Source organism: Brassica rapa, chromosome A02 (assembly GCF_000309985.2).
Source record: "Brassica rapa cultivar Chiifu-401-42 chromosome A02, CAAS_Brap_v3.01, whole genome shotgun sequence".
Taxonomy (NCBI): Eukaryota; Viridiplantae; Streptophyta; class Magnoliopsida; order Brassicales; family Brassicaceae; genus Brassica; species Brassica rapa.
The window spans coordinates 1,291,418-1,316,198 of NC_024796.2; the positions used below are offsets into that span (position 1 = coordinate 1,291,418).

The following is a 24,781-nucleotide window of genomic DNA, read 5'->3' on the forward strand; positions in this document are numbered from 1 at the left end:
GTATACTTAGTAAAGAAAAATTGCTCATAACAGAAAATCTAATAAGGTTACAACCTATGGTTTCCAGTAAACAAAACATAACAATATAATTTCAACAAAGCTAAGGTTCTAAAAATCTCTTCCTCTTGTCTCTCAAGTCACTTAGAGCTTTGTAGAAGCAGTCATGCTTTAAAGTCACAGAAACTTAACCAGACGCTTAAGGAACAGCTTTCAAACTTTAGAAGGTGAGTCTAATTTCTTCCCCGGCCATCGCTAATATCTCATCCACCCTGTAACAAAATATGCAACACAGGCTCTCATCAGAAAGAGTAGAACTCGAGAATGACAGTGGTCAAACTGTAAATACTTACCTATGACTGTCAATGTTTATCTCTGCAAGCCAAGTTGTCAAGTAAATCTGCATAGCAAAAAAAAGACCTTGTAAGATAATTTTAACAGAAGATTTTTCCTGAAAACAAATCCCACATACCTGCAAAATTTCCGAGGTTGGCTGGTTGGTATGTGATACAGAAGAGATACCGAGATTATCTTCTCTCAGTCTGGGGAGAATTGGCTCATTGGAGTATAAAGAACATTTGGAGAGATCATCAAACTCTCCATGGTAAAGCTCAGCTGACCAACTGAGCTTCACCGGTTGAGGAACTTCACAGCTTAAAGAGACCAGTTCCATTACAAGTAATCTCTATTGAATAATGACGTTATGGCAGAAAACAAAATCAGAAGCTAATTAAGAGCCTAGAGATTATATACAGAATTGAGTAAGGAGGAAGAAAGTACACTTTACCTTTAGCATTACTTCTCGTTTGAACATCTCCACAAGCTCCTCAGCCATATTCTCTGTGATCATATCAACATTGCAGAAAACAGGAGAAATCAAATAATCCAATAACTAGTTTTTTTGGTTAATGAGCTTACCAAATGCAGAGACATTCAAAAAATTAAACACAGGGATGCCACCGCAGTCTCCAGCATCATCTGAATCTTCCTTAGAACCAGAGAACTGTATAATTGAACCGCTACTCGGCTTCATATAACATCTCAGAGAACTACTTACATTCACCATCTCAACAACAACAGCCACCTGCATTTTACCAACCACATAATTGTTTACACATTCCAAATTCACAAGAATATTAGATAGTCATTTGCCACACACACTCACCATTTCCTTGTACGAAGATAGAAGCTTGATCCGATACGAACTCTGAACATACAAAGACTCAATATGTGAAGTAAAAAACACAAAGAGTGTAGTAAAGTTAAAAACTTTTCACCTGTTGCTTAGACAGCTTCTTCAAAGTCTTCTCCTTGATACCAACCATGTCACTCAACGCACCAAACTTCATTGCTGGCACAAACCTATTAGCCATACAAAACACAAAGTGATTTAAAAGAATTCATCTTTTTTAATTTAATCACACATCAAAGTTAGTAAGGGCTCCACACGTTTGGGATAGATACGCATTGACGAGCGAAGTGGCGTGAGATTTTCCGCCGGAACAAGCGGCGACCCACTGTTGCCGGAAAGTCGAGAGCTTTGACCACTGGTTCCTTAGATTCCGCTGAGCAGCTGGTCTCCATAGCCTCATCGAAGATGATGATGATGATAAACTCGCCGGAGATGGAGATGGAGATGGAGAAGCTAGCGATCGCGAAGAAGACGCTGGAGATGGAGAAGCAGGCGGAGGAAACTGTGAGGCGCTCATAGCTCTTGAGCTTAAAGGCTTCTCAAAATCTTCAGTAGACGAACGACGGTTCGATGCCGGCGGCGTAGAGACGCCGGCGAGAGCTATTCTTCTTATAGGGCTTATGAAAGAAGAAACATAAAGGGTATAATTGTAATTATACTGTGAAGCTTATTTAACTGGATTAAATAAAAAATTATTAACTGGTGTAAAAATAAAAAGTTACTGCGGTGTAGTTATATGATCGAAGGAGCAATATTAACAGTAGATCAGATTTTACAGTGACGGCAAGTTTTAGAGAGAGAAGTAAGAGAGAGAGAGAGAGAGAGAGAGAGAGAGAGGATGTCTCACAGTCACGGGAACGTTTCGTCGGCGAACGATCCACGGCAGCCTTCGGCGGCGAAGCCTTACACTCCGCGACCTATTGCCCCGGAGGATCTCCCCGTTGACTACTCCGGATTCATCGCGGTTATCCTCGGCGTCTCTGGGGTTATGTTCAGAGTAAGTTTACACACTAGATCTCATGTGATCCTTGCTCGCTTCTAGAAACTCTTGATCCGGTTGTTTACGCTTCAGATTTGGTGAGCTAGGTCGTCGGATCTTCGATTAATCAACAGCAATCTGTAGCTCGATTGGATCTTATAGTTTCGATTGAATCGATTTAGCTTAGTTTCCTCAGATTTGGGTGATTCTAACTACTCAGAGTGTGATTGGATCATGTTATAGATTAGATCTCCTTTTAAGATTTGAGCACAGTTCAAATGGATGAGATAGCAGTTGTGATTGGATCTTATAGTTTCTATTGAATTGATTTAGCTTAGTTTCCTTAGATTTGGCAGATTCTAACAACTCAAGAGTGTGATTGAATCATGTAATTAGACTTAGAGATAGATTTGATCTCCTTTGAGATTTGAGCACAGTTCAAATGGATGAGAAGATGAGTTGTTTCTTTGGAGTCTAATGGATAAGAGATGGTTTTTGTTTTGTTTTGTTGTTGTTGTGTGTATTCAGTACAAGATATGCTCGTGGCTTGCGCTTATATTCTGTGCTCAGTCGCTGGCCAATATGAGGAACTTGGAGACTGATTTGAAGCAGATCTCCATGGCTATGATGTATGGTTCCCTGCCTCACTCTCGTCATTTTCATTAGTTAGTAGCAATTGTTTATACCACTTTCTGTTCAATATGAGCCAGGGTGTTGATTGTTGTTGATGTGGACTCGAGTTTTCTTGTATTTGAAACAGGTTTGCTATAATGGGATTGGTCACAAACTACTTGGGGCCTAATAGACCCGCCGCGACAAAGAAATAATTCGTGAACTACTCTTGCTTTCTTTATGTTATAGCCTTCTTTTGTCAAACCTTGTTTTGGTTCTTGTTTCTGCATCCTTAAAGTTATAAATTGCGACATGGTGAGATTTGAAGCATAGTGTTTTGTTTTGGTGAAACTTGTGTTCGACTCTCAGTATTCTTGAGGTGTTTTGTGTATCAAACTAGACCAGAGCTCATGTTCGAAGGTTCTCATTTCAGACACACAGAAATTGAATTCCAGTTTTATGTTTTATATCCACTATTTATGATATGAAAAGTTGAACACATTCAGGTAAATTAGAGGCTTAGAGCCACCTTCTGAAACTAGGAAGCATAAGCTCGAATGCTGTTACTGAGCTCAGCTTCTGGGTAAGTATGAATAATTACAAACTTGGCTGATTCTACACAGCACTTGACGACTTGAGAGATGGAGAGAGAATCGTTGTTTACAAATATGAGTTACGTTGTGTGGTTTCTGTAACAGGCAAAAAAAATCTTTACTCAAGTATACAGAGGAGACAGAAGGTACACTTAGAGTTGGTGAAGTGTGTAACCAGCCATGAATGCAACGTACCGTTTTGATACACGTTTGTAAATAGAAATCGCTTAGTTAGATAGTCCGGAGGAAACCATGGACTACAATAAGTTAACTACACCTCTATCCTTCTCTTAAGCTTGTTTACAAAAAATGAAAATGCAACATAGAGCTAACATTGAATGAAAAAACAAATTCTTTAGCATATGATAAAATGGAGTCACTGAGAACAAGAAACAAATCTTGAACTGAGATATTTGTATAACATTGGTGGAATCATAAACCAGACCACCAGTTCGATGGAGAGAGAAGACATTGAAGAAGTACAAAAAAAATTGAGAAAATAAGAGACGTTCCTCCGTTGTTATCAGGTTTGCTTCAGACAGCCATGAGATCACCAAAGCCACGCATGAGGAAGATTCCTCCTGCAAACACCCCAAGTGCTCTCACAAGTTTCTGCACCCAACAAGTAGACATTAGATTTTTGATGTAAACAACAAAGTCTAAGCATCAAAAGAACAAGATATTCATATACTTTCAAGGCATAGACTTGTGATTTGACAAAATCTAAATCTCTGAGAAACCAAACATTCCCAAATTCGGATTCAAACAATTGCTCAAGACATCATCAAATGTACAAAGAAAAGCTCTGACTTGGCGTCTCGAAACATGCAAAGCGAATCAAAGTCTAAACTCAACTGACTCAATTCAAGATAAACCCCTAAACCTTGACTCTCACAATAGCTGCAATACCCAACAAAGTTCAATTGAAGTCATAGAGAATCAACTTCGTAGCTCAACTCAGAATCAAACCAAACATAAACAGACTCCTCATAGAGAGAGAAAAAGAAAGAGACTTTACCATGTTAGCTGCCCACTTCTGCTCATTGTGGACCTCAGAGTGCCACAGAGCTTTCAGCTGATCCATTGAGATAACACTCTTCACCATCGTCCCCTGCTCAAAAATCGCAACTTTGATCGTCTAGTTGCCGGAACCTAACTTCAAAGCATCCACGACACGAACCCTAACTAACAATAAGTTAAATAACTCTCTTTAAAACATTTTGGGCCTATTTTAAAATAATTGAGCCCGTTAAGAGGCCCACGAAATCTCTTCGTCTCTCTCATGTCCTCACCAAAACCAGTTAAATCCCGGTTTAGCGTAAACCAATCAAGCATTTTAGAATCGAAACTACTTACACCAAGCTCTCTCAACCATCATCATCAATGGCGAAATCAGCGGCGACGGCGACATCCTCCCTCGTGCAAAACCTCAGACGTTTCATCAAGAAGCCGTGGGAGATAACCGGACCCTGCGCTCATCCGGAGTACCTAGAGTCCGTTCCCAAGGCGACGGAGTATCGCATCAGATGCCCCGCCACGATCGACGAAGAGGCGATCGTACCTACCGCGGATCCAGAGAATGTATACAACATCTTGTACCACGCGAGGGATCGGCGCCGTAACCGTCCGCAAATCAGGCGATACGTATTGAAGAAGGAGGACGTGGCGCAGATGATGAACGAGAAGAAGACGGACTTCCCTAGGGTTTACTTGACGACCACCGTGGAGGAGGATGAGAACGCTCGCGGCGGAGGCTACGAGTAACGATCAGGTGAGGAAATTTCGATTTCTCGTTGGTAAGAGATTTATTTTTATTTTTGTTGGTAAAATGTAAATATTTATACCATTTTTGAATTTTATCACATTGTTGCGAACAACTTATTAGACAGAGAAATAAAAGAAACAACACAGTGACTATGTGAGAGATTTGCGATTGATTATGTGATCATATCAATTTTTTTGAGGTTTATGTTTGTTTAGATTCCTGTGGTTAATGTAGAATGAGCTAGATTATGGTCTAGGCCTTGGACCTGACCTTGTGGGTTTATAGATCATCTGGTTTCGTAATGGCGAAATGCATCATTGGCTTCTCGTTCTCGTGTGAGTTGTTAAAGTTGTACACTTTTCATTAACTTCTTTTCCCAGTGTCTGTATTATGAATTTTCAGTTGCAATCGTGGCCATAAGTTAATTAAACTAGTCCATTTCCTTTGATTATGATCGAGAATCGACTGAACCGTCATTAGACCATTTCGATTCTACTAGATTTTAATTGGAACTCGGGAGTGGAGTAAGCTTTTCCCGCTCTTTACAGTATCTTTCTCTCTGTGAAATAAGACTCAGAGCATTTTGATTAATAAGTTTGGACATTTTGTCTAAGATTTAGAGGTCGAATGGGTTTAAAATGATGGGTTTTTTTTTTGGTTGATTTAGAATGTTTTTTGATGCTTTAGGTTTTTTTCAGAGAGCCTGACTTAACCTGTTGAAATAGATCTATCTAGCTGCTGCTGGAGTTCTAGCCAGTTAGAAATGTCTGTGTTTGTGCTTTAGCCTACGATTCTATACTACCACAGCAGTTTAGTAATTCAATATATTCTGAGTTTCCATATCTTCTCTCTGTAATTTCGTGTTTTTTTTTTCCTTTCTTTGTAGGTTTTCTCTAGTCTCTCTTTCCTGTAATCTGCTGGTGGGGGGAAGGATTGCGTGCGATATATCTCCTTGCGGTCAAAAGATTCTCCCTGGTTTGTTTGTTTATTTAATAATGATTCTTAGTAGCTTTATCTACGACAAAACAGTCTTTTCTTTCCTTCACAAGAACCAAATTGTTGTTCAGTCATATTCTCTGTGTTTACGTTCTATGATGAACTCATGTTGAGCTTTTGTCTCTCTCTTTTGTCTATGGCACACGCATGTTATTAGATACCATGCCTGGTAAATTTTGAAACATTTACCTTTTTTTACTTTGCTTCTTTTTTTGCAACAACTAAATAGTATCTTGGATTGTTTTCTTAGACATGCTGCTTACAAAGTTACAATACCTTTTTTCTGCAGAAATTTTAGTACTAAGAGAGTATATGATATAAAAACCGGATATACATGGTCCATTGTGATACTATAAACTTTACTTTCATCACCGGCATGCTTCAAGCCTTCAAACTTATTAGAGGAACAAAATAATAAAAAATATAAGTTACACTTTGTTTCATTTTCACATAATTGACCACTTAGCTTATGCATGCAAATTCTTCTTCTTTCTCTTCCTTTATCCCCAACCTATCTTGTCCTTCCTGTTATTGCTGCTAACTTTTCTTCTTCTCAAAGCATTTTAAATTCAAATATCAAAATCAAATTCAGAATAGTTTTTAGAACATATATAATCTAAATCAAATTCTTCTTCTTTGTAGGTTTTTTTTCCTCTCTGTGTAACTTTCTACTCTCTGTCCCTACAGTTTATGAAAAGAACTCTGTCCCTATATTTTGTAGCTGAAAAACCAGTGATACAATATGCATAAAATGCATGCAGCCACATTGTCCTATTGATTTATGTTCATTTTTTATTTTAGTAAGAAATCGGGAGTTGACAAAAGAAAAAGTAAGAGATCGGGAAAAACAAAGAAGCATGCTGAACAATTTATTTATGATAGGATGTAATTGACCAACGAATAATTAATTAGAAAAAGACAGCAACTAATCAGACATTAATAAATTAACAGCAAAGAATATGTTTTGTTTAACAGTATTTTTTCAGGCAAGTCACCTATCAGAGTTGTCTTTAGCTAGGACATGGACGGCATGTCGGAAACATCAGTCTTTTCCCACCAAACCGAACCGGTTAAAGTCACCAATCCCCGGTTTAATTCCGGTTATTAATACATTAACCGATAAATCTGGAAAAAGGAAATTAAAATCCCTAAGATTACATATTATTACAACTAAACTCCTCCTTACATTGAGCCAGATCCGTCCCTCCTCTCTCGATTCCTGTCTCACTAAGTCTCTCTCTCGCTTGTCCCTCGAAGATCGACACTTGCCTTGGCTTAATCGAAGTCGTCTTCTCCTTCGTTCTTAGTGTGAACCGAAACCAAGCTTTGGTCTCTCAACACCATACGATGAACGATCTTCTGAAGGTGAGATTTTTAGGGTTTTGTTGAGTTTGAATTGGGATGTTGATTATCTATTGTAGATGCTGTTTCTTTTTCGAAATTAAGACACTTTCTTATGTTCTGCAATTGAAATTGATCATGTAATGAATCATAATGTAATGATCCTATGATGATAAGCTAAAGTTTTAGTCTTTTCTGATTATTTGATCTTAAGGTTTAGTCTTTTCTGCTTTTTTATCATCTGAGACTTAAAGGGTATAAGCTAATCGATTATTGAGTTTAAGTTGTGGATTTTTTTTTTTTTTATCTTGTAGGGTTCGTTTGAGCTTCCACGGGGCGAATCTTCTAGACAAAGTGATGTCGAGCTAGGTGAACAAGGAGGTGATCAAGGTTTAGACGAGTTCTTCAAAAAGGTATTTTTACTCAAGTGATATACATTTACTCTAAACCAACTTACTCTGCCTAAGCGTTTTCTTCCTTTGTCTTGTTAGGTTCAAGACATTGACAAACAATATGAAAAGCTTAATAAGCTTCTCAAGAAACTTCAGGTATTTTAAACCAATTACATAGTAATTAATGCTTGTTGGCTTTCCCTTTACCAAAGATTTATTATTCTGTTGCATTACTGTTTTAAAACCTATAGGCTGCTCATGAGGAGTCCAAGGCTGTGACTAAAGCTCCTGCCATGAAGGGTAAGTTTTGTTCATTCATCTTCTTCCTGAATTAATTATTGGTATGTTTTGGGATTTAGTGATAGAAGCAAATAAGTTTCAATGATCATTAGGGGGTAGTAGCTTGCATTAGCAGTGGATATAATGAACTTTAGCTTAAGCATGTACTCCACTGGAACTATGAATAAAGCATTAGATGAACTAACCATTCTTAGATGAGAGAGGATATGAACTTCAAGCAGCCACGCTTCTTGTTTTATTTGACGACTTGAGACTTTTAGTGTTAATGGTTTGCCATCCATATGTAATGAACAGCAATAAAGAAGAAAATGGAAAAGGACGTTGATGAAGTCGGAAGTATTGCTCGTTTCATAAAGGGGAAACTCGAGGAGCTAGACAAAGAGGTAGTAGAGTCACTGCCTCTTTAGTCTTTTATCCTTTTAACTTTGCATTTGTTAATTTAGTCTTTATTCAAAATGTTGTAGAACTTGGCAAATAGACAAAAACCTGGGTGTGGGAAAGGATCTGGTGTGGATCGATCAAGAACATCGACCACACTGTAAGTATTCTTGTTGTTATCTCAGTCATTAGTATTTAAAGTTGGTATGACTTTTATGATCTTTCTTCTTGTGCAACAGTTCCTTAAAGAAGAAGTTTAAAGACAAGATGGCTGAGTTTCAGGTGAGTTATGAAGAAAGAAAAAAAAATAACTTTTTCAAGATTATATTTAAAACTGTTAATTCCTCAAATTAATATTCTGACTTGTTGTTATAGGTTCTAAGAGAGAACATCCAACAAGAGTATCGCGAGGTTGTTGACAGGCGTATTTTTACAGGTCTGTATGCTATTGATGTTATAAGATTTTGCTTTATTTATTTATTCCTTTTACTTCTTCTTATTGTTTCTGTGTGTTTCTTTGCATTAGTAACTGGACAGCGAGCAGATGAAGATGTAAGTAAACTATAGTCTGAGTTTTATTGTAGTCTTCAGAAGCTTGAACAAAACCTCACTCCTTTGCTGTTTCTTGATGTTCCAGACTATTGATGAGTTGATTGAAACTGGAAACAGCGAACAAATCTTCCAGAAAGCGATTCAGGAGCAAGGAAGAGGACAGGTCTGATCCTTCTTTTCATGTTATAAACAATCCAATATCTTGAACATGCAATTTTTTTTTTCTCTCTCTCAGGTAATGGACACCTTGGCGGAGATTCAAGAACGTCATGACGCTGTCAGAGACTTGGAAAAGAAACTTCTCGACTTACAACAAGTATGTTTTGACTTCATTATTCTCTTACACTAAGATGAAACACCTTTGAGCTGAGTTTTGATGCAATCCATTAGTCAAATTAAAAGCATATTCCCTTTTGTTGTTGCAGATATTCATGGACATGGCAGTTTTGGTTGATGCGCAAGGAGAAATGCTTGACAACATTGAATCTCAGGTAAGTGAGTACACACTCTTCAACGTGAAGGCGTTGTAAATGGTAACTGATGATGAGTATCTGTTGGTTTAGGTGTCAAATGCTGTAGATCACGTGCAATCAGGGAACACAGCTCTTGTAAGAGCGAAGAGCTTACAGAAGAGCTCAAGAAAGTGGATGTGTATCGCAATCATCATCCTACTCATTGTTGTGGCAGTGATCGTTGTTGGTGTTCTCAAGCCTTGGCAAAACAAGAACGCTTAAGAGGAAAACAGAAATAACCATCACTACGTTATTATGTATACGGCTTTTCATTGAATGAGTGTTTGTGAAATGTGTGTGTTTTACCAAGATATGAGAAAAATGAAAATTCTATATTCTTTTTTTTTTAATTGGAACAAACAAAACCAATTTTACTCTATTACTTGTTCAATTTCATGAAGGAGAGGATCTCGGAGGCAATGTTATTTGGTTAATGAGAAACACATTCTTGACTTTTAGAAACCAGTGTTCAAAAAATCGTTTTATATTTTACATTTATATAAAGATATATTAGTTTTTTGGTTAATTATAAAATTGTTTTAGTGAATTATTTTATACAAAACAAAAACAAACAAATTTGTTGATTTGTATTACATTATTACGCAATTTAACAGATTTAGATTAATTTAAAACGATTTAACCGAATTTAGAATGAATTAAACCGATTTGAATCATGTGAATCGGATTTTTAAAAAGTTATTTCGGTTAGAACCGTTACTTTCTCCAATTTGTCCATGGTACAAATATACATACAATGAAAGTAACTGAAGATGATTATTAGTATCTAAAGGCTAGTGATTGCAAGTAGGCTCTAGCTTTAGCAGCCATGGCTAGAGACTCCTCATCTTGTCTTTCCTTTGCGTTACTCACAGCTGCAACATAAGCTAACCTTGCGTCTTCCAATCTCCTCAGTTCGGTTTCATCTACATCATCCTAGTTTTAATGTAATTGCAACAACTTTAGATATGATATGACCAACAAAAGAAAGGGAAAAAAAAAAAGAAAGATGATTGTAGTTGTGTGTTGACTTACTAGATATGGAAGCTGGTCAAACTCATATGGGGTTGTTGCATCATAATCATCCCTGTCTAGTTTCTTGGATTCTGTTTCGCCAGAGTTTTAAATACTCGTGTAAACGAAGAGATGTCTCCTTGAAGAGAATCTAGATTATCTTCAAGCTTGGTTTCTCTTTCTCCTAATGTCTTTGCTTCCCATTGAGTCTTCTCACGAGCAGCTTGTCTGTCTGCAAGTTTGATCTAGTGGAGACAGCGAGATGAAGCTATTAACATCTGAAGATCGTATGATAAAAAAAGGAGAAATCTGAAGAAACACAAGAGAACAAAAAGTTGTTAGTCTTCTACACCACACTTTGAGCAGAGAGATAGACAAAAGGGAAAAGACTTTTTAAAAACAAAATCTGAACTTTTTCTCCAACGTTAATCTGAAAATACCAACTTTAAATGACCATTATTCCCTCATCATCGACTGACTTTTGCTCTTCACTGGGTTTTAAAAGTGTATTTTTGTTCCCTTGCGTTTACATTTTATATTCTTTTCAAATTTGGAACATGTATTACAAATTCATTTTGTTTATTTTTTACATGTCACCACCTAAACTCAGGGGCGGATGCATAGAAATTTTTTGTTGGGGGCATAAGTAAAATTGTTCAATGAAAATATTTTTGCTACAAACAATGGGGGCATGTTTAACTTATTCAATGTTTTACATTAAATTTTGAAAAGTTATTGGGGTCAGATGCCACCTTCTCACACAAAGCCACTGCCTAAACACATGTATGTGGCTCAGAACGAGGACATGCATTGTTTGTCTTTACGAGTTGCCTACGGATGATGCAGATTTATGACTGTATGAGCAAAGGAAGAGCCAGAGAAGAACAAGTAGTACTCATGGTTTGGTTATGTAAACCCTCCATATATGAGTTGTCTTTTGAATATTGAATAATATTCGATGTTGATTGAGTCAAAGAAATTTCTTAGTTGTTTATGTTTTATCCTGTATTGCGTCTGAGCCATGTGGTGATGGTATAGGCCTTAGGAGGCTTGCTTTTACATAGAAGTAGAACATATCTCAAGTCCATGACCTATAATCGTTTGTTTCAAAACCATATCTATATAATAGTATTTTATATACGTATGTTGACTGTTGAGTAGGTGAGACTTTCACTTTTAACCCTACTAAACTGAATTAGAAACCCTTTTATGTGGAACCCATATACTTTTTCTAAACATTCTAAACATTCCCCGGAACAAATCCTAACTAAATCGAATGAAAGCTGGGAAACAAATTACTTTGGAAAGGTTTCAGAATTGATTTGACAAGTATCAAACTATCAATTTGTAGTTGTGTAACTTACAGCACGAGGGTGCATGTGAACAAATGTCAAAAAAAAAAAAAATTAGGGAGAAAATGACAAAAAAAAAAGAATTGCAGAGACATACACGTGCAGAAGATATGTCCCCTATGATCACAAAACATGTTTCCCTGTCTCTACCAAAGATACAACCAAAGATGATGGGTTCTAGTTTTATGTCTCAATCTCTCTATTGTATACAACTCACTCTGTGTTCACGTGTGTGTTGTATGTGGCTATAGCCACAAACGAAATCTATGCAACGTTACTTTTTATATTATTCTAATTAATGATCATAATTCTTGTACCGGTGGAGATCTTAGAATTCATTCAACTATGATGAATATCAATGGAATATACATTGGTTTGGTTTATGAAATCCCGATATAAAAATCTAACTAGATTTTAATATTAAAATGTTTTAGTTTTGAATTTAAATAACTCGTCGATCGGTTTTAGTTCACTGTATATCGATGCATTGAGTTGTTCGTTATAAACTAGATAAAAATTAAATTTATATGTTATAATTTATATGAAGCGTAATTTTTGTTTATAGATTGTTAAATTTTGCTCACGAATGGCATGCTATGATTGTTACAAAAAAAAGGCATGCGATGATGTAGTAAACAAAACATGCTAAAATATTTAGCTAATTACATCTTATAAATACTTTACTTCTGTGCTTAGCAACATCAACACCATTTTGGTGGGGAAAAAATTGTTATCATAAAATGTTATGCATATATTTTTAGTGACTAGCTAGTACAAAAATTAATATATAGAGAGAGAATAGAGACAAATATATAGTAAGATGGCATATATGTATTTCCATAATGGGGTACTAGCTAGCTATATATGGTGACCATAAAGAATCATGCATTGATGTACATCGCAAAAGACCCAAGCTATCATCATCATTATCACCATATATAGCCACTATCATCGTCACCTTCATCACTGTGTTAGTACTATGTTTTCGTTGTAAATTGTTTAACACTTCTCTAGAGTATCAACTAAATAGGCTACTTATAGTGGATAATTAGCAAATCATCAGGAAGAAGATACTTTTCCATCATTAAAACAAAAACGTAAACAAAGGACATAGCATTTGATCATGTAAAATGAAAACATTGGAACATAAATTAAATAACATAAAGTCAATAAATTCAAACAAACCCTTGTCTAACTGCACCAACGTAGCTATGAACTGCACTGTAGCTATCATTACCATCATCGTGATTATAAACATCATCATTATCATAAGCATCGTCATCATGATTGTTGTTGTGAACCCTAGTCTCCACCAAAACCATCTCTTCATTAGCCTTCTTCTTTTTCTTTATTGAGTTTTGCTCCTCAGTATCTTGAGGAAGTTTGAGAGTTGATGTCGCTTCCATGGGACCAGAAGATGCATCAGAGTCCATTGACTCACCACCATCGCTATCCTCGTCATCACCATCTTCATAGTAACAGTCGTCATCAGGATCATGAGAATGTGAGGCTAAATACATTGTCCATCCAGATTCACAGCTGCGAGAAACGTCTTCGGTTCCAAAGCTCTTTCCAGACTCCATTTGTATACAATTACAACTCTTTTTAGTGGTCTATATAGAAGTGAACCAGAAGAAGCAACAAAGAGACCCGACAAAAGAGACCCACTAGAAAGTAAAAACCCTAAAAGCGAGAGAGAAACCACGAGAAGGTGAGATATTAAGTATAAACAATCTAACAAGCAAGTATGTGTGTTTGTGTCTCTCTCTCTCTATATATATATACATAAATGTAAGTGCGTATACATATAGCGTGTATGTGTGAAGTGTATGTATGTGCATTTGATGATAAAAGACAAGATAAGGAGTTTCTTGAAGAAAAAAAAATTGGAAAAGGGGAATATTCTTCCAAGAAATAGAGAAAAATGAAAATTATTTGATTATTTTTGGGGAAATTAGAAGATAATTAGAGGCTGACTTTTATAGATAAGAGGATGAGTTCATTGAGTTGGGTGGAAGGATAGAGATGGACAAGAGGATGTATTTACAACACCTGAGCATTGCTATTTATCTCTCATCTTCTTTCTGACCAAATAACAGCTCATAACCTAAATTTTATATACACAAATTAAATAATACAAGACAAACATGAAACATACACATCCAATAATTAATTTTCAATGTATAATTTTTTTAACATTTAATAATAAAATTAAAGCTTGAAGACACAAAAAAAAAATTTGGTGTACCATACTTTTAATTATCAAACACAAATCAACCCATATATAGTTTCGAAATATTGCTAAATACATGGGTTAGTCTAGATATAAAACCTAAAATATTTTACTCAAGCTAACTAAATTCTCAAAAAACTATTTTACTCAATCTAAATTTGGTGCATATGGATCGGTAATTTTATATGTAATTACCATGACTCACCTAATCAAAAACTATTTTATCTCTAACCATGGAAAAGCAACCAGTGAATATTGACCGGTATTTTTATATATAGCCATGACCCAATATTGATTAGGTCATGGATATAAGAGAAGTGAAAACCATGATTCAACTAATCAAAAACTATTTTACTCAAGCTAGCTAAATTACCATATATTTTTATAATCGTGGCTCTTGTCATCCATGTGTACTCTGGTAGAATTAAAGCTTTAATAAGAATTTGAACACCAAGACACCCTTTGATAAGAAAACCTCAGCAAGAATTGAATTAAGAAAACAAAATATGAGAGAGATAGATAGATAGAGAGGGCCATAAATGGAGAGAGTTGATGAGAACAGCAAGACTCCAGCTAGAAGCCGTGAAGGAGAGAAAGTGAAGTCTCTTATCTCGCAGAGGTAGTGGTATCTTTTTAATTAATGCAATAACTCTAAACGTCATATCTTATAAACAAGGTAATTTTAGGTGTCATTGAGTTTGTAATACTGCAAATTAGCCTTTCACATATAGAAAATATGATGTAATATAGAGTTTATAATGATAATTAATTCATTTATTTTTGTCGACAAAGTTAAATGCATATTCTTTCTACACACAAAAAAGTGTACTGTAAATAAGGAGTGGAAGATTTACATCAATGATTTGCGATCATATACAAAACGAGAGCATAGTATGTACACATACAATGTACGAATACTAATCAATGCTATTCTATATTTTAACATGAAAGTGTAGAGGCAACACTTATAACGAAGGGAAGTGTAAGGAAAGAATGTTTCCAAGCTTTTTTTTATTATGTTTCCATTTTTGCAATCACGAATTGAATCAATATGGTTGGGGAAGAAAAAATATAATTTAAAGTTAATAAAAGAATAATTATAATCTGGTGAGAAAAATATTGGAAAATGTGTAATGTATACATTAAATAAAGAGTAATAAAGATTATACTATCCTTGTGACTTGCGCTGTTCTGTCCTTCTTTAATTTACTGATGTTAAAGTCCTTTCTCTTCCTCAAAAAGTTCAAACATCTTTCGCTTGCTTTGTCACAACAGCAAATTAATATAACATGCAGAAATTTACCTATATCAGGATTTATTTAATTCCATTACTTCTTCACATGCATATTTAGGATTGCAGCCTTACAGGCCATCACTCTAATTTCAGTTCATGATCATGTTGTGATGTTGAAGAATTATGGTCTTAATCAGATTTGATAAAAGAAAAAGAGGATACAAGGTCAATTAAATATATGACTATAACTTTACAAATATTACTATATTACTTCAAAATGATATTTAATAGGAATAAAATGATCATTGGAGTTTACAAGAGGTACTAATATTGCTAAATAATTGTGTAATTTTTCTTTCAACTGAGTTGCGGAATGTTAAAACTTAAAACAGCTTTTACAACGCTCCTGTTAATTGTTATTACTAACAAAAAAAAATCGTTCATAGTTTTTTTTTGGGTGTAAATGTTAAGACGTTCATATAGTTATTATAATCATAAGAAATTTGTGTAGTTACTATATAAATTATGTCGTCGCATACGTATTTTATAAAACGATCAATGTTATTGTATTGGTGAACGCTGAAAATATTCTGAATAATGTTATAGCTAAACCTAAATGTCTGAATTTCTTTATAGTTTTGTCACTGATATTAGATGCGATTTTGTTTTGTTGGTTGGATATTTAAAGTTTCTGAAAATGGAACTATAGAGAGGTGTAGGTATAAGTGTATGATCATGATTTTGGTTGTGGGGAACTGGGGAACTGTAGATCTTTTCACTTTAAGAGTTACAGAAGACAGAAGTTACGTTTAAAATAAATAGCGATTAGACATTTATCTTCCTGAAAATTGACTTACGTTTTTTATTTCTTTTGTTTCTTTGAAGTGACTCAAATCTGTAAAAGTAAAAAGGTCATACAATGATATATTTTCTCAATATATATTCATATATAAGGAAATATGTATTACATTTTTTTAAATGGAATAACTCTTTCAACAACATGTTATCAGTATCTACGGCTATGCATTTATGCGTACCACTGTACCTAGTGAACAATCCTTTATGCATATCTTAAAATGCACGATGGCCTACACACTTTATATTATTTATACATACATGCATTATATGACAACCAAAGATCAACCGATCAAGTTGTTAGTTTTGTAAAAAGAACATCAACTTGTGTGTTCTCCTTGCACTGGTTGAGAATCTTGAGACTAATGCATAAAAATATATGGGGAAATGATTTGTACCTAAACAAAGTGGTAACGATTTTTAGAAATTAATATTAACAATTAAAAAGTACATATAATTACACAATGTTTGTCAAAAAAAAAAAATTACACAATGTAACAAGACCTTTCTCTTAATCAGTTAACAGTTTCGTTGGATAACAAGAATACGGTGTGACATTGATTCACGACAGAAGAAAAAAAAAGTCATGTCTTTAATATTAAAACATATTAAGAAATCTGTCTGATAAAATAACATTATTTTAAAATGAAGTCTTACAAATAGAACAAACGAAAAATTTAATGTATTTTAATATGTATCTAATATAGGATCTTTCAAAATAGCTAAACATATAAATAAAAAGAAAAAGCAATGTATATTAAATCCTTTTTTTTTTAACTCTTTAGATTATACCACCGGAGTGTGATGAATCATTTGGTGAACTTTGCGATCAATTTGTCAACGTGGATGATGATATCGTCAATGCGAGGTCGAACCGCAGCCTGAGGTTGCAGCATCCAAGTCACGAACTGGTGAAGAGCTTCAGGATAAGAAGCCTTTGGTCCAGCCTTTGGCCATTTGATCTTAGCGTTCACGATTGCGAGCTGAAGACTTCCATCAGATTCTTCAAGTACATATTCAAACGGAGAGACACCGTACCTGCAAAAACCACAAAATGAATATCCAAAACAAAAACTCTTATTTAGTGTAAGAGGGATGATAATCGTATTGTACATTATTGCGTATAGTGTGCAGCCTAGTGACCATATGTCTGTTCTCTCATCAATATCAGCATGGCTTGGGCAATCCCAGAGCTCGGGAGCTCTGAACGGTGCTGAAGAATGTTCAGCTGTCCATTCCTATTAAAGTCGAGAGAACATGAAGCATATTCCCAAGTTCATGATTAATAAGACATGGAATATATATAAACAATACAGAGTAGTAGTATGAATAAGGGATGGATATAGATAGGGACCTGTAACTGTAAGGCCTCTTGACGGGAGCGGATTTGCTTCCGTGCTGGACGAGCACTCCCAAAGTCCATCAAAATGGCAAGAGGAGTCTGTCCTTTTCTACGCGTTAACAGCACGTTTCCAGGTTTGACATCGTTGTGAGCATATGGTGGCTCCAGAGAGTGCATGTGTTTGAGTCCATCACAAAGCTGCAGTGGAATAGCTCTAGGTAATCAAAACACTTGCAATTCACGACTAATCATTCAATAAATCTTATACTTCTAGTCACACAATCAATCACATGGTTCTAAATATATACTACAACAGCATAACGTAATAGATAGTTTAGAAACTAACAAGCTAGGTAACAAAAACTAAATATGGATTTAAAAAGAGCGGTTGATACCTGACGAAATATTTGCAAGACATCAGTTGTTGAGAAAGTTTCCTTTTTAGCCTTCATCGCTGTGGAATTATCCAGCAAGGTTCCATCCAGGTGAACTGGAAATAGCAAGAAGGCCTCGTGTTTCCCAGCTCCCTCTTGACCGCCCTAAACAGATCAAAAGCAACACACTTTTCTTAACTAGACTTCGCACAAGAAAACTACAAAGAAAGTTATTCAACCAAGTTCCAGAGCAGAGCTTATCCACCTTAACAGGAATAATGGCATGGTCAAGGAGAGGAAGCAGATTAGGGTGGCTGAACAAGGACGAAACACGAATCTCCTCCCGCACAAGTTCCAGCTGCTCCTTGTTCTGAATTAGAACTTTCTTCATCGCATAAGTTCCATCATCTACAATGAAAATCACATATAGGAAAAATAAACCTTAGTCATGAACAAATGAACAAATGACAAACCAATCTCAAGAATCAAAAGATTCAAATCCAAATTATATGAAAATGGATTCACTGTGATCACTCTGTTTCGCAAATCATCCAAATTCAACTGCAGAATCTCAGATTCACCACGGATCAAACAACTTACACAAGATCGAAATCAGATTCAACGATTCCGAGTCAAATCTATATGAAAGTGGATTCACTGTAATGCCTATCATCTATAATCAACTGCATAATCTCAAATGCACCACGGATCTCACTATACACAAGATCGAAACAAGATCCAACGATTCCGAGCCTAAACCAAGCACATACGATCTCTACATTGATTCAATTTGATTCCTATAACAATCTCTAGCTGACACGAACGATCTCTATCAGATCCAATCGATATAACAACGCAGATAAAGGAATATCAAATCATCAATCACGATCCAGAGAGAAATGATCAGTAGCAGTACTAACCGGAGAGATGAGCTGGATCCTTGACTTTCGACGCCAAACCGCCACCGGACGAAGCGTCGGCGACGATCTCCTTAACCAGAAACACGAACGCGAAGCCGCCTTCGCCGAGCTGCCTCACGATCCTGAAACGGTTCTCATTGATCCACACGTCGCCTCCGCCGGAGTCGTAAAGCGCGTTCAATCCCGAAAACGAACAGCCCATACTTGATTCGTTTGGATCTGGTGAAGATTTACACAATTCGGAGGATCCTTCAGATTCGCATTCTCCAGATCTCGAGTTTTGGAGGTGAAGCGTTCATGTCAGCTTATACGAGCAGTTTTCACTCAATTTATTAATTGAATAATTAATTAGTTGCAGTTTAGCTAATTGGTTCGGTTAAAAACCACTAATCTCGAGAGGAATGGTTTGATAAGATTAATAGGTTCAACCGTTAAACCGATCAAATACATTAATTTTTAGTCAACGATTTACAAAAACCCGATCCATAAATTGTGATCGTAATTGCCTTACAATCAGTGTTTTTAAAACCGGACCGAAAGTTCTGAACCGGATAATTTTTGAGTCACGGTTTAATATGGTTCGATCGGATCTAATCTGGTTTAATAATCTAGTTTAATATATTTTTAGTGTGTAGATTTAATAATTAAAATATAAATGAATTTAAAACATAAAAATTTATAAATATAAACTAGTTTTATGTTTATATGCATAATTTAGAGATTTTTGATAGTTTTAATGGTTTTTATCAGTTTAATAACTCTGAAATCTAATCTAACGTAATCAGTTTATGGTCAAACTAATTATTAGATTTAATCCGGCTATAAGACGGTTCATGATCAAATCCTGATCAACTATAGGATCGGTCTGGTTTTAACAATACTGATTGGGCCTTAACACAGTTTCTTTTTGATGTTTTTGCACCTAGCAAATAGAATAAGTATTATCTTTGGGCCTTAATACTGTTTCTTTATGGATGTTTTGGCAGCTGGCGACTAGAATATAGAATTATTATCCCAGGCTTTAATATCTCATCATATTCATTAAGCAACAAAACCACAGACACAAACACAAACACATGTTCTTTGATACTAGTTCCTAATCAATCAAATTACAGAAGTTGAAAGCTCTTTAACATCGTCAGCGACTTGTTCGTAGTCTGACTTCAACTTTTGGAGATCTTCTGCACTTAGCTCTCCTTTAGCCGGTTTAAGCATGACCAAAACACAGCAAGTTGGTCGTTTAGTGGCACCGGCTTGGGCAAGATCCTGCATTGCACAAAACATACTTAGACCTGAGACAAAAGCCATAAGACTATAGAATCTACAGTTTAAGGAAGAACATTAAACTTACTTCTTTAGATGGTACGTAGACGTAAGGAATGCCAGCTTCCTCACACAAGATTGGAACATGGGTGATAACATCAATGGGAGAAATGTTTCCAGCTATAACACATATTCTGCACAAAGAACAACAATCCATTACAACACAAACCAGAGGAACAACAATCTATTGGTACAACAACACAAATCATAGGTACAAAAAGATGCATCAAAGAACCTAAACATACAAGAGAATGTTGGTTTAAACCAGGCCCGCAAATCAAAGAAGTTTTCAGAGAGGGCACAGACATTTCAAACACCATGATTCAGTTTCCGTGTACAGTACCATGCTACATTCATTATATTTTAATCCAGAGCATCGGCTTAATTGTACACGGATCACACATAAACATAAAGAACAAGCCAATGATCATCAAGAACACAAAAACCAAATTGCCAAACATAAATCACAAGCAAAAACAAACGAGTGTGGATATCAACCAGGCCCTCTAATCAAAGAAAAAACTCAGAGAGGGCAGACATGTCAATCCGCAGCAAAGCTCAGTTTACGTGCACAGTACCATGCTACCTTCATCTAGTTCATCCAGAGCATCGGCTTAATTGTACACGAATCATATAAAGACAAACCATACATTTTTCAAACACTTCAACGTAAACACACAACCATACGCAAAATTAAACAGATATACTAATAGAAATCAACCATAGTTTTCAATTAATGATAAAAATGTGGATCTAAACCAGGCCGTCTAATCATATATTAAATCAGAGATGGCAGACATGTCGATCCATAGTTCACTTTTCGTGTACAGTACCATGCTACATTCATTATTTATAATCCAGAGCATCGGCTTAATTGTACACGGATTATACATTATAACATATTCAATTACAGTACATTTTCAGACAGCATTGTACTAACAAATAAACAAGACAGAGATATGTAATGTGGATCTAAACCAGGCCGTCTAATCATATTAAACTCAGAGATGGCAGACATGTCGATCAATAAATCACTTTTCGTATACAGTACCATGCTACATCGGCTTAATTGTACAAAGATCACACTATAACATTCACATGACGCATTCAACACGCAAGAGATTACATTTAAAAATGAATACTAACCCTTTCTGGCCACGTCTGATGCTTTTCACCACTTCCTTCACGCCTCTCTTCAAGCATTTCTTACCAGCAGCTGTTGACAGTGAACAGAACAATAAACATCAGACAAAGCTAACAGTAGAAGTTGGATTCGGATTGGTACCTTTTTGAATGAGTTTGAAAGTCCTCTTCTGGAGCTTCTTTCCGGCGAGAGGTTTAGCTATGGGAGCGAGAGAGATGACCTTCTTCTTCTCCTTTTGGATCGACTTCTCTGCTTCTGTATCGCTTCCCATGTTTTTAGCTATAACAAGCAATATGAAATGAGTAAAGAGTGGCGGAAACAAGTAGGGTTTAAGGGTTTTATAGATGAGTAGAAGAAAACAAAATTATTGGAAAACCCTAAATTCACATGGGCTTGAAAAGTAAAGTGTATGTTGATTAAATTATATGGGCTGATTATTGGGCCTTGATACAGAATGTTTGTATCTTTTCTATCTTTTACATTTCACTCCCTAAAGTTGACAGTATTTAGAAATATCACATGTAATTCCGTTACATTTGACTTTTTTCATTCTTTTTTTTTTTCTGGTATGCAACTATTTAGAGGAATAAAAGGTAGGATGAAATGTAGATGAGAGGGAATAGTAGTTTTTCACTCATCCTTTACAAAATGGTTCATACTTCCATCCAATTTTTAGTCTAGTGATACATCTATTTGATTGGTAAGTAAGTGAGATGAATATGAAAATTGCATAACATTAAACGTTTGACTAACAAACATTCTTTAGTAGAATTGAATTTTCACACAAGTCACATTAATAATAATGTACAAATCTTATGAAGATGCAAAACAAGATAGCAGAAATCAGAAAAAGAGAACACCATTCTCCCCCACCTCTTCTGTTTACAAGGTAGAAACCTATTTACTATAAAAGAACCACCTCAGAAGCCTGGCGCCACTAACACTTTTCAGAGTGAATTTGATTCTTGCTGATGAACATTTTTTACACCAAATCAGCTCTCAACAGTAGCTACGCTTCATCAACAAGAACTTACTGCCATGGCTTCAAATGGGCATTCTGATCACTGCAATTTGATTCACTAGAAGAAAAAAGATCAACCAAATAGGAGAGAAACTAAGATATAGATGCCATAAACAAGGGTTCACAATATTTTATGAAGTAATGATGAAATAAAAAGCATTCATCACTTTATGAAACAAATAGATTGGATCATGCATAATAACACCGTCAGGTTGGAAAAGGAACAAAGCTACAAGAAAATATTGTATGCGCTAAAAGAGCTGAAGTGGAGAATCCATGCACACTTTTTTATACATGGAACCAAAACAGAAAACAATATCATAGGACCGTTGTTCGGTCAGAGTCAGACCAAGAAAGGAACCTACAAGATGAATCAGCATAAGTAATACCAAGATTCTTCCCTCCCGAAAGAATCCTAAGTTTGCTTTTTGTTATTTTAGCAAACTCTTGATCCATGGTAGTAGTAAGTGAAAGCAAAAGGCATATCAGTCAACTAAAAACATATATGTATCCTCAGTTAGCAAACAAACAAAAATAATGGGAAACTAAACAGACTATTACCAGAAACAGTATTCAATGTATCTATGATCCTATGAACTCAAAAACAAGGATTCAAAAGTGATTGACTAGTGAAGAGGCAACCGCTGGATGCAGAGGTTTATCGATCTGTTCATGCTTTTAATCTCTTTCCAACAACAACAAACAACCAAAAAAAAATCCACAGGAAGAGATCGATGAACCGCTGCCTCCAGCGACTTTCACTCTTTTAATTAAATTGAATTAGAAAAAGAAAAGCAAAAAGGAAAACTAGTTTCCCGATTTGGAGCAAGCAAGCAATAAATCTCAGATCTACAAAAAAAAATCAACAGGCACCATAAGTAGTAGTAGTAGCTGGATGTTCACTGCCTCCACCAATCAAAAAAAACGCAAAAAAAAAAAAACAAAAAAACAACAATAACGTAAAGCACATGCATCTGCAGGTAAACTGGGACAAAGAGGAATCTGAGATTTGGAGTACAAGTACAAATCTATCAAACCACACAGAGAAAACATAAAGTAGGGAACAGAGTAATGAAGTTTGAATCAGTCATTTGATTTTTATTTTTTAATTAGCCTATTGGCGCACATATCGCCTCACTCTCAGCTGGTTACATCACGGATCACATTATAAAAATATAACAGGACAATCATTACTTAGTTTGTGTTTTGTGGTAGTGCTGACTGTTGACTTTGTTTTGGATCAGCGTGGGCCTACTAAATAAGTAAAGTTCAGTAAAAAGCCCAATTAATAATACAATCTTCTATCTAGTGTTATTCATGGAACAAGTAATCTACCGTTAAGTTTTATTATCGTTTTTAAATTGCGATTCTGTAGAGAGATAAAAACGATGGATCTAGTTGGAAAATCTAAGGAAGATGCTTCGCTTCCTAAAGGTAAACGTTTGTTAATTTCAAGGATTGAATTGAATGCTAAACAATATGTTATGTTCTCTTGTAATGATGTTTCTCAGCTACAATGACTAAAATTATAAAGGAGATGTGACCAGGAGATGTTCGCGTTGCTAGAGATGCTCAGGATCTTCTTATCGAGTGTTGTGTTGGTAATAAGATGATCACTCTTTTGATTGTTTCTCTTTGTCATTAGGTGTAATGTAGCTGATCATTAGAAATGTTGTTGGTCAATGTGTTTATGGCAGAGTTTATAAACCTTATATCGTCAGAGTCTAATGAAGTATGTAACAAAGAGGATAAACGAACGATCGCGCCTGAGCATGTACTCAAAGCGCTTCAGGTTCTTGGATTTGGGGAGTACGTTGAAGAAGTCTACTCTGCTTATGAGCAACATAAATACGAAACCATGGTTAGATGATGATCTATCACGCTCATTACTTTTAAGTTCCAGACCATAAAATTAAAGAGGCAAGTAACTGGTGTTCCTGCGTTTTTGAAATTGTGCAGCAAGATTCACAGAGGAGTGTGAAGATGACACAGGAGCAGAGATGACTGAAGAGTAAGCAGCAGCGGAACAGCAGAGGATGTTTGCAGAAGCTCGAGCTAGAATGAATGGTGGTGGTGTTTGATGTTTCTGTTCTGCAACCTGAGCAGCAACTAGATACCCAACAGCCAAATCTACAAAACTAATCAAGAAGGGGGAATACTTCTTTTAACATTTTTTTTTCCGTAGCATTTCTCTGTAAAGTGCAAAGATTCGTCTTCTTGGTGTTGATAAGCTCTTTACATTTTTAACTTAGATTTGTGTTTTTTTTTTAAATCTAAAATCGCTTGGGTGATTGATTCAGATGTAATTAGTAAGCATTGTCTTGTTTCTTTGCAACTGTCGTTTCCAGATCCTAGCTCCCTAG

The 24,781-nt window shown here is 35.7% G+C and overlaps 8 protein-coding genes, 1 non-coding gene and 4 pseudogenes across 11 annotated transcripts; 4 read left to right on the plus strand and 9 right to left on the minus strand.

The window, feature by feature from the left end:
* Positions 1–3: 3 nt before the first annotated feature.
* LOC103850676 lies at positions 4–1,765 on the minus strand. Its single transcript, XM_009127463.3, has 8 exons — positions 1,447–1,765; positions 1,275–1,359; positions 1,163–1,204; positions 916–1,081; positions 785–837; positions 470–682; positions 351–397; positions 4–269 (listed from the first exon to the last, which is right to left on the minus strand). Exons 1-8 carry the CDS (start codon positions 1,704–1,706, stop codon positions 218–220), a joined length of 918 nt encoding a protein of 305 aa, XP_009125711.1. The 5' UTR covers positions 1,707–1,765; the 3' UTR covers positions 4–217.
* A 189-nt stretch (positions 1,766–1,954) lies between these two features.
* LOC103850680 (protein Asterix) lies at positions 1,955–3,247 on the plus strand. Its single transcript, XM_009127467.3, has 3 exons — positions 1,955–2,186; positions 2,697–2,797; positions 2,929–3,247. The coding sequence occupies exons 1-3, from the start codon at positions 2,028–2,030 to the stop codon at positions 2,993–2,995; spliced, it is 327 nt and encodes a 108-aa protein (XP_009125715.1). The 5' UTR covers positions 1,955–2,027; the 3' UTR covers positions 2,996–3,247.
* A 460-nt stretch (positions 3,248–3,707) lies between these two features.
* On the minus strand, positions 3,708–4,593 carry LOC103850679 (mitochondrial import receptor subunit TOM5 homolog). Its single transcript, XM_009127466.3, has 2 exons — positions 4,392–4,593; positions 3,708–3,985 (listed from the first exon to the last, which is right to left on the minus strand). Exons 1-2 carry the CDS (start codon positions 4,476–4,478, stop codon positions 3,908–3,910), a joined length of 165 nt encoding a protein of 54 aa, XP_009125714.1. The 5' UTR covers positions 4,479–4,593; the 3' UTR covers positions 3,708–3,907.
* A 92-nt stretch (positions 4,594–4,685) lies between these two features.
* LOC103850681 lies at positions 4,686–6,335 on the plus strand. 2 transcript variants are annotated; one of them, XM_033284950.1, is made up of 2 exons: positions 4,686–5,169; positions 6,025–6,335. In XM_033284950.1, exon 1 carries the CDS (start codon positions 4,757–4,759, stop codon positions 5,135–5,137), a length of 381 nt encoding a protein of 126 aa, XP_033140841.1. In that variant the 5' UTR covers positions 4,686–4,756; the 3' UTR covers positions 5,138–5,169; positions 6,025–6,335. The 2 variants fall into 2 exon arrangements, with proteins under 2 accessions (XP_033140841.1, XP_009125716.1); XM_009127468.3 differs by having other exon boundaries at positions 4,691–5,144; positions 6,025–6,332.
* A 916-nt stretch (positions 6,336–7,251) lies between these two features.
* On the plus strand, positions 7,252–10,063 carry LOC103850682 (syntaxin-132). Of its 2 annotated transcripts, XM_009127469.3 has the most exons (13): positions 7,252–7,499; positions 7,790–7,888; positions 7,967–8,023; positions 8,119–8,167; positions 8,462–8,550; positions 8,632–8,705; positions 8,785–8,827; positions 8,921–8,981; positions 9,072–9,097; positions 9,183–9,260; positions 9,333–9,413; positions 9,523–9,588; positions 9,661–9,988. In XM_009127469.3, the coding sequence occupies exons 1-13, from the start codon at positions 7,482–7,484 to the stop codon at positions 9,829–9,831; spliced, it is 912 nt and encodes a 303-aa protein (XP_009125717.1). In that variant the 5' UTR covers positions 7,252–7,481; the 3' UTR covers positions 9,832–9,988. The 2 variants fall into 2 exon arrangements, with proteins under 2 accessions (XP_009125717.1, XP_033140837.1); XM_033284946.1 differs by having other exon boundaries at positions 8,921–9,097; positions 9,661–10,063.
* A 2,965-nt stretch (positions 10,064–13,028) lies between these two features.
* Positions 13,029–16,622, minus strand: LOC103850683. The gene has a single exon (XM_009127470.3). It carries the CDS (start codon positions 13,553–13,555, stop codon positions 13,148–13,150), a length of 408 nt encoding a protein of 135 aa, XP_009125718.1. The 5' UTR covers positions 13,556–16,622; the 3' UTR covers positions 13,029–13,147.
* A 250-nt stretch (positions 16,623–16,872) lies between these two features.
* Positions 16,873–19,250, minus strand: LOC103850684 (serine/threonine-protein kinase 16). Its single transcript, XM_009127471.3, has 6 exons — positions 18,931–19,250; positions 18,276–18,418; positions 18,032–18,175; positions 17,649–17,834; positions 17,408–17,532; positions 16,873–17,332 (listed from the first exon to the last, which is right to left on the minus strand). The coding sequence occupies exons 1-6, from the start codon at positions 19,130–19,132 to the stop codon at positions 17,104–17,106; spliced, it is 1,029 nt and encodes a 342-aa protein (XP_009125719.1). The 5' UTR covers positions 19,133–19,250; the 3' UTR covers positions 16,873–17,103.
* A 667-nt stretch (positions 19,251–19,917) lies between these two features.
* On the minus strand, positions 19,918–21,771 carry LOC103850685 (H/ACA ribonucleoprotein complex subunit 2-like protein). Its single transcript, XM_009127472.3, has 4 exons — positions 21,539–21,771; positions 21,400–21,469; positions 20,282–20,387; positions 19,918–20,196 (listed from the first exon to the last, which is right to left on the minus strand). The coding sequence occupies exons 1-4, from the start codon at positions 21,666–21,668 to the stop codon at positions 20,035–20,037; spliced, it is 468 nt and encodes a 155-aa protein (XP_009125720.1). The 5' UTR covers positions 21,669–21,771; the 3' UTR covers positions 19,918–20,034.
* LOC117132295 lies at positions 20,503–20,612 on the minus strand (annotated as a pseudogene).
* Positions 20,736–20,847, minus strand: LOC117132296. Its single transcript, XR_004455853.1, has one exon. It is a non-coding gene; the product is annotated as a small nucleolar RNA snoR100 (small nucleolar RNA).
* LOC117132297 lies at positions 20,997–21,102 on the minus strand (annotated as a pseudogene).
* On the minus strand, positions 21,216–21,316 carry LOC117132298 (annotated as a pseudogene).
* Positions 21,772–23,489: 1,718 nt separating the features above from the next.
* LOC103850750 lies at positions 23,490–24,711 on the plus strand (annotated as a pseudogene).
* The last annotated feature ends 70 nt before the right edge of the window (positions 24,712–24,781 follow it).

What these genes read in the sequence shown, in the direction of transcription:
- LOC103850676 (XM_009127463.3), bottom strand. Translation starts at nt 1,706, where the DNA reads ATGAGCGCCTCACAGTTTCCTCCGCCTGCTTCTCCATCTCCAGCGTCT. An exon ending in AATGCGTATCTATCCCAAAC is followed by an intron (nt 1,360 to 1,446) that starts GTGTGGAGCCCT and finishes TATGGCTAATAG; the next exon opens with GTTTGTGCCAGCAATGAAGT. An exon ending in TATCTTCGTACAAGGAAATG is followed by an intron (nt 1,082 to 1,162) that starts GTGAGTGTGTGT and finishes GGTAAAATGCAG; the next exon opens with GTGGCTGTTGTTGTTGAGAT.
- LOC103850680 (XM_009127467.3), top strand. Translation starts at nt 2,028, where the DNA reads ATGTCTCACAGTCACGGGAACGTTTCGTCGGCGAACGATCCACGGCAG. An exon ending in TCTCTGGGGTTATGTTCAGA is followed by an intron (nt 2,187 to 2,696) that starts GTAAGTTTACAC and finishes GTGTGTATTCAG; the next exon opens with TACAAGATATGCTCGTGGCT. An exon ending in CAGATCTCCATGGCTATGAT is followed by an intron (nt 2,798 to 2,928) that starts GTATGGTTCCCT and finishes TATTTGAAACAG; the next exon opens with GTTTGCTATAATGGGATTGG.
- LOC103850679 (XM_009127466.3), bottom strand. Translation starts at nt 4,478, where the DNA reads ATGGTGAAGAGTGTTATCTCAATGGATCAGCTGAAAGCTCTGTGGCAC. An exon ending in AGAAGTGGGCAGCTAACATG is followed by an intron (nt 3,986 to 4,391) that starts GTAAAGTCTCTT and finishes TGTTGGGTGCAG; the next exon opens with AAACTTGTGAGAGCACTTGG.
- LOC103850681 (XM_033284950.1), top strand. Translation starts at nt 4,757, where the DNA reads ATGGCGAAATCAGCGGCGACGGCGACATCCTCCCTCGTGCAAAACCTC.
- LOC103850682 (XM_033284946.1), top strand. An exon ending in AGCTTCTCAAGAAACTTCAG is followed by an intron (nt 8,024 to 8,118) that starts GTATTTTAAACC and finishes TAAAACCTATAG; the next exon opens with GCTGCTCATGAGGAGTCCAA. An exon ending in GACAGCGAGCAGATGAAGAT is followed by an intron (nt 9,098 to 9,182) that starts GTAAGTAAACTA and finishes TTGATGTTCCAG; the next exon opens with ACTATTGATGAGTTGATTGA.
- LOC103850683 (XM_009127470.3), bottom strand. Translation starts at nt 13,555, where the DNA reads ATGGAGTCTGGAAAGAGCTTTGGAACCGAAGACGTTTCTCGCAGCTGT.
- LOC103850684 (XM_009127471.3), bottom strand. Translation starts at nt 19,132, where the DNA reads ATGGGCTGTTCGTTTTCGGGATTGAACGCGCTTTACGACTCCGGCGGA. An exon ending in ATGCCATTATTCCTGTTAAG is followed by an intron (nt 18,176 to 18,275) that starts GTGGATAAGCTC and finishes TGATCTGTTTAG; the next exon opens with GGCGGTCAAGAGGGAGCTGG. An exon ending in AAGAGGCCTTACAGTTACAG is followed by an intron (nt 17,533 to 17,648) that starts GTCCCTATCTAT and finishes CGACTTTAATAG; the next exon opens with GAATGGACAGCTGAACATTC.
- LOC103850685 (XM_009127472.3), bottom strand. Translation starts at nt 21,668, where the DNA reads ATGGGAAGCGATACAGAAGCAGAGAAGTCGATCCAAAAGGAGAAGAAG. An exon ending in TTTCAAACTCATTCAAAAAG is followed by an intron (nt 21,470 to 21,538) that starts GTACCAATCCGA and finishes CACTGTCAACAG; the next exon opens with CTGCTGGTAAGAAATGCTTG. An exon ending in TCTACGTACCATCTAAAGAA is followed by an intron (nt 20,197 to 20,281) that starts GTAAGTTTAATG and finishes TGTGCAATGCAG; the next exon opens with GATCTTGCCCAAGCCGGTGC.